General features: G+C 38.9%; 1 protein-coding gene across 3 annotated transcripts; it reads left to right on the forward strand.

Moving 5' to 3' along the window:
• The first annotated feature begins 3,164 nt into the window (after positions 1-3,164).
• Positions 3,165-5,900, forward strand: LOC115751048. 3 transcript variants are annotated; one of them, XM_048278179.1, is made up of 3 exons: positions 3,165-3,648; positions 5,105-5,254; positions 5,728-5,763. In XM_048278179.1, exons 1-3 carry the CDS (start codon positions 3,415-3,417, stop codon positions 5,746-5,748), a joined length of 405 nt encoding a protein of 134 aa, XP_048134136.1. In that variant the 5' UTR covers positions 3,165-3,414; the 3' UTR covers positions 5,749-5,763. The 3 variants fall into 3 exon arrangements, with proteins under 3 accessions (XP_048134136.1, XP_048134137.1, XP_030544599.1); XM_048278180.1 differs by lacking the exon at positions 5,728-5,763 and adding an exon at positions 5,795-5,900 and having other exon boundaries at positions 3,166-3,648; XM_030688739.2 differs by lacking the exon at positions 5,728-5,763 and adding an exon at positions 5,369-5,689 and having other exon boundaries at positions 3,178-3,648.
• The last annotated feature ends 524 nt before the right edge of the window (positions 5,901-6,424 follow it).

A 6,424-nucleotide genomic window follows, 5' to 3' on the forward strand; every position in this document is an offset into this window, starting at 1 on the left:
CGCGAAACGTTTTCTTGGTGTCTGATCGAATGAAGGTGGTGCGATTTTTGTTGCGCTTAATTATCACTTTCGGCCGGTCTGAAAATGAACCGACAGTGGAGAAAGAATGAATTCAATGCTCATGAACATCTCGCTCCGAGTGATGGACGTGTGACTTTCCGTTAAGAAGTTCAAAGGGAAAGGAAAAGTAGCTTTTGCCAACCATGTGTTCTGGCTTTTATTGGGAATTTTTGCAATCACCGACCTCGATATTGAATTTTCACAATGACCCGGTTGCTTGGAAGGTGGCGAGACCGGGTCGAGAGACTGGTCCGAATCCATTGGACACATGAGCCTAGCTTTGAACTCGACTCAAACTTGAAAGATGATCTTGTAAACCCAACTCATTCACATGCAAAACAAGGAGAAAGAAAAATCCGATCCAAACTCGATACAAACATGGATCCTCTTGCATGATGTTTTTCATTTCAATGATCAAATAAACAAGCAACACAAAATGATATTGTTCGAGCTCAACATTGGCGGTACTTTATTGACCTTTTTTTTTTTGTCCATGCGGTGTCGGACTCAATGTGGAAGGGGGAAAATTTTAAATAAGGGCCTAGTGTGCCCTCATTTTCTCAAATAAATACATGAAGTATATTTTATTTCAAATGAAGATTTAAAGTGCCCTCATTATTTCAAAGAAGGGTCCGATCAAGGGCATTTTCGTCATTTATTTTTTAAAAATAAGATTTATTTCAGATCTTTATTTGAAACAAAATACACTTCAGACCTTTATTTGAGAAAATGGAGCATTTCAAACTTTTATTTGAAATTTTCCTATGTGAAAGGTATGTCATTGTTAGGTAAAAGGGAAGTTCCAAGAATAACAAGTGACAGACTAAAGGTGCTTTTATACATCCTCGGTTCGTTAAAGCATACATTCTTTTGGTTTCTAGATTTGATTCGAGAGAGTTTTCCATAGTCATCTGCTTCAATAGGCCTAAGACTCCAATCCAGAAAGGCTATAAAGAACCAATCAGCATTAGGTCAACTCTTCCCCAGTCATGGTCATACGGTCGCGCTCTTGGACCCATCTCTTTTCTTCGAAGATGAATGCGCACATCGCCTGCTGATCCTTGACCAGCCAATAGTTTGGGAGAGTTAGGGTAAAAATTCTATATTTGTATTGAACAGAGCATCATGTGGTGCACGTTCCATGGACAGTGACTTGCAATTCGTGGGGATGTTTGAAAATCTAGAATGGGAAGGCTCACCGTCCATCGCATGGTCAAACGGAATTTGGCCTCTTGTCCACCGTCCAAAGGTTCTAAATTGTCGACCCTAGTTTTCATATATTTACTTAGAAAGAGTGATTTTCCTTTGCATGATAAGAGAATAAAACGAGACTCACGACCTCGTATCTTGCTTCTTTTAGTAGAAAAAGGGAAATGAAAGTTAATGAAGGCAAGTAATTGAGAGTCGAGACGCTCCTTTTGCTTTTGCTCTCTTGGAAACAGAAATAAACGAACGTCATAATCAAGAGATTGCTGAGGTCTCATTTTGATGAAATTAGCTCAAATAGGCATAATGACATTTCAAGTGTCAATATCTATGTACGACGCTCATTTTGATGTCAATATTTTTTTTTATCACTTAAATGTCAAATTGAAAAAAAAAATCGATCACTTTAGTGTCAATGGCGAGAAATTCTGGTCATCTCACCGGAGTTGACACTTAAATAATCGTTTTTAAAAAAAAATTGACTTTTAAGTGATCCAAATACCGATCCCTTTAGTACCAAATCGGAGAAAAAACGATCACTTTAGTGCCAAAGGCAAGAAATTCCGGCAACTTCACCAGAGTTGGCACTTAAATAATTGTTTTTAAAAAATATTGGTACTTAAGTGATAAAAAAATATTGCCATTAAAGTGAGCGTCGTACACAAATATTAGCACTTGAAGTGTCCTTTTAGCAATTGCTATATTTTAGAATATGTTGTATATAAGAAGTGTCAAATTCTTTTTCCTTTTTAATTATTATTATTATTTTATTTTTTAAAATTCTAATTTTTTACTTTTTTTTCTAATTTTTATATTTTCTTTTTTCTTCTTCTTCAGTCGATGAGCTCACCTCCGGCCAAAGAAGAGGGGAAAAGAAAAAAGGAAAAAAAAAGAAAAGAAAAAAAGAAAAGAGGGAAACAATGAAAAAAAATTAAATTTAAAATTAACAAATAAAATCAAATCCGTTTTTCCATATCGAATGGTGAAAAACATTTTCAGCTCATTTTCAAATTTCAGTCAAACACCGAAAAATATTGTCATCTTCTTGAAAAATGACTTTTTGAAAATACCTCATTTTTTCGTGAAACGAACGGAGTCTTGTTAGTGTCAATATGTAGAGATTTTCTTCTTGCTGATTTTATTTTTTTTTTTTGTAGGTGGAGTTAGTGGTTGGGGGAAGCTTTGCCAAAGTTTCCATGAATGATGTCCTCGAGTGGATTTGGACCACTTCAATGTGGCTGGGTCTGCATTCCACTATCCCATTCCTTTTTTAAGTCTCCAATGAAGATATGAAATAATAATAGTGGGCTTGAATCCATTGCCCAAATTCCGACCCAAAAAAATAAAAAATAAATTCCCATTGCCCAAACCTTTCAGCGATGGGCGTTGACTCCGGAGCTTCACTTAGAGGAAGGTGGAACAGTCCTTTATACAAGAAGTAATGTCACCCAAATCCAAAAGGGCAAAAAAGATTTGGCATAGCTTACATTCCAAGCGTGCAAATCTATATTATCTTTATGGAGTCACTTTCCGAGAAATAATTTTTCTAAATTTTGTACTATGCACAGTCCTTGTGAAGAAAATTGTACATCAACTATGCGAATTCACGACATATGTCATTGGCAACAACTTTCGGAATCATACCCGATACATGTCATGCATCTAACGCGGTACGAGTAGATTTTTATGGGTTGGAATGAGCAACCAGGGGGACTACTTTGTCGTAGCATTAGATTGTGCAAGAACGAGGAATCCTGGCTTGGATATTTGGTTCGGACATCGTGAATTTGCGACGGACATCGAGCAAATCCAATCTCAAAGCCCAAATTGAAGAAGTCCAAGATGGGCTGTGAAATGCGTGAGCAAAAAGCCCGAATTGTGGAAAAGAAAGATCGTCACCCGCAAAAAGCTTTGATTTTTCTCGGCGGTCCGGACAAACGTGATCCCGCGGACAACGTTTGCGGCCGCTCGCGGTTAAATCTTCTTTCTTCCGCAAGGAGAAACTAGCAAACATTCGTTAGGATTTCGCCTCGTTCGCCCACTGGAATCGTCCAAGCAAACCGCCGAAAGAGTCCTCAAATTTTGTTGCTATTCTCCGCTACAAATCGCCTTCCTCGAGCAAATTCTTCGGATTTCTTAGAGACCCGAATGATGAGCTGCGCCTGCTGTTGTAGTTGCAGACCCTTGAGTGTGCCCAAGTCATCCGTAGGTTGTGGGAGTTCACAAGCCCGTCGAAATGCCGTCGGCGTGATTTCACCTCACGGTTCGACGGGGAGGGGTAAGAGGTCTAGGTTCGTTGGCGTGAGAGCTTCAATGGTGGATTCGTCTGAGAGCTCCTCTGATTTCGTGAAGCGCATGGAGCAGGCCTGGTTGATTTCTCAGGTACCCTTTGGTTTTGTATGTCTTGATCGAGAATTCTTGTATGCCGGTATGTCTCTGTGTATGAACTTTTTGCGTTTATTGTTTGAATTTTTAGATTGATTGGGCATGTTAATTATGGGCCTTTGGTGTAAGATTGAATTTGTTGAGTAGAATATATCTCATCTTTTCTATGCTTGCTCAACTTTTTTGGATGCTACAATTGAGTGGGAATATCTTTCCATTGCATATTTCCTGGAAGATGTTAGAATAAGTCGGGATCCCTTACGTTTAGTCAAATTAATATCCTCATGAGCATGCTGAGACAATGAATTGAATTGACTGACTGCATGGGATGAATTGAGGATCGAGTCAACTCAAAATTGTTGTTTTTATTGCTTAGTGAGTAGTCTTAGTTGCGTAAATGTGGAACTTTTATTGTGGAGTATTGCTATGGTCTCCGGATGTGTAAGGGATGTGTTGGTGGTGTCTAGTGTGTTGAAGAATATTAAATATGTAAGAGGGCAACGCTGTATTAGCATTTAGCATGAGCAATTCTTAGTATGTTCGTTCATGTTGATGTCCTGGAGGAAGAGCTGTTCTATCGGCATCGAATTACCCTTGCATGAAGCCACATCTTGCTTTGCTCGAGCAGAAACCTCCTCAATAGAAGACCGGAAACTCCTTATCTCTTTGCTCCTCATAGATCCTGCTATGACAAGCTCTTCTTCGTTCACTTTGTAAGTTAGCAGTTGCTGGCAAGAATGCTTGAAGAACTGTTTAATGTTTCTCGAACACCATCTTTTCACTGCTGTTGCAGCACTACACGGTACATATAGCCATGACTCATACAAACATTTTATGATAGAAGAGAGCTGTCTTCTAATCTAACTTTGAATGGCCCTCGATGTATCTGTGAACAAGGTCATAGTTCCGGTCTCTTGTTTGTTTCACCAGCTAATTGCACATCATTTAATTGCTTGAGATTGGTTTTTGCACTTCAGGGTTACGCCATTTAATTATGCTTCTTGGACTTAGGGGATTCTACTTTTACTCTTTTGGCTTCATTTGTGCCCTTTTTTTGGATGAAAAATATCATAGGCTGAACTTGCTGCTTTCGGATATACTACATGCAGTAAAAATGTTACAAACTTGGTTGGACATTGGGTTCTTTCGGGAACACTTTTATTTGTGAGGGGCAAGGGATGCATTTTGTTAAAGAAGACTAGTACTCCATAACATTCAAAGCATATTAGAAACAAGTTTTCTGTGAGAAAGTTTGCTATATGTAAGAAAATGAGCTTAAAGCTTTTCTCGTTCTTTGGATGTTAGAGGATTTGATGGTTTATCTGAACAAATGCCGCTAAATGGGGTTATGGTGTTTCTTAATAGTTAATCAGATACATGTGATGTTTGACAGAATATAAGGACGAACAATGTCACCTTCAGACCTTATAATGTTGTTCAATAATGCATGCAGCAACCTAGGCCGGTAGCTTGTTCCTCTTGCAACTCAAAGGGGCATGTGGAATGCAAATGGTGTGCAGGTACCGGTTTCTTCATCCTTGGAGACAACATGCTCTGCCAAGTCCCTTCAAGAAACACAAGCTGCGTCATATGTGCTGGAAAGGTAAGTGCATGGCTTGATTCAAAAAACGCTTATGTTACATAATCTACTTCATGCAATCTATTATGGAGGGATAGTCAAGTACAGTTCTTAAGGGTGTGATCATGAACTTTATAGGGTTCAACGTGCTGCTCAGACTGTAAGGGGACGGGGTTTCGAGCCAAGTGGTTGGGAGAGCCTACCACTTCGAAGTAGTGATGTGCTACTTGGCGAATGTACCGTGGCTTTGTAAACTACCTCAGCTGTACCCTTTTATCTGTTTTATTTTCCCTTTTCGGTCTAAATTCAGATAGTTACGACACAATTTCATTGCTTCAAGAGCACACCATTCGTTTCGGGTTTCACACAGACGTGTATCCTGTAACACATTTCTTTGCAAGATCAGATGTATTATTCTTTCTCAGCGAATTCATTGTTGCCGGTGAATGGCCTGAAAAATTTGTCTTGGAGATTGAAACTGAAATTCTGTGTACCAGTGTGTGGAGCCTCTCAAGTAAAAGTGCTCATGTGGTGCGGACAAGCATAGATGATATGTTGGTGTAGGATCAGAATTCTGAATGAGGCATTGTGTTATCTTTCTTTAGAGGATGGATCGTGTGCCGGCTTCACATGATTTCTGAGCTCATGTAGAGGCATCTCCTGTGGACTTGCATGCTGTTGATTTCATCTCCCATTGAAAAATCATAGAGTTACCTCATGGGGAGTTAGCCGCACCCACCTTGAGCATTTCGAAATTCCAACAGTGCTCTCAATATCGTTACTAATTGGAGGTCATATCGGGCCACATATAAAAAGGAGAACTTTGGCACATTTTTGTGATGTTTACCATGACATAAGGTGGCACGCCTAAGAAGTAGCATAGAACGTACCTCATTTTTGCTTCTTGCAAATTGGATCCGTGAGACTTTAAAGGAACATTGTCAATTGTTCTAAAAGTCTAAACTTTAAATGAAGATGTGATTTACTATTTAAATATTTTAACTTTGGCCTAAGCATGAAAATACGTAATTGGGATGGCAAATAGGGATCTGAAAAGATTTAAAGTGAGGATCTTCCGATCTCATGAAATACTGTGAGATTGTTGTCAATTATTCTAAAAGCTTAAGCTTTTCAACGAATAACCTAGTTCAATATTTAATCTTTTAACAGGATGGAAAAATAAGGTATACAAAG

The sequence above is a fragment of the Rhodamnia argentea genome, chromosome 4 (assembly GCF_020921035.1).
Source record: "Rhodamnia argentea isolate NSW1041297 chromosome 4, ASM2092103v1, whole genome shotgun sequence".
NCBI classification, from domain to species: Eukaryota; Viridiplantae; Streptophyta; class Magnoliopsida; order Myrtales; family Myrtaceae; genus Rhodamnia; species Rhodamnia argentea.

Coding starts and splice junctions, on each gene's coding strand:
- LOC115751048 (XM_030688739.2), top strand. CDS start 3,415: ATGATGAGCTGCGCCTGCTGTTGTAGTTGCAGACCCTTGAGTGTGCCC. Junction 3,649..5,104: donor AGGCCTGGTTGATTTCTCAG/GTACCCTTTGGT, acceptor TAATGCATGCAG/CAACCTAGGCCGGTAGCTTG. Junction 5,255..5,368: donor GCGTCATATGTGCTGGAAAG/GTAAGTGCATGG, acceptor TGAACTTTATAG/GGTTCAACGTGCTGCTCAGA.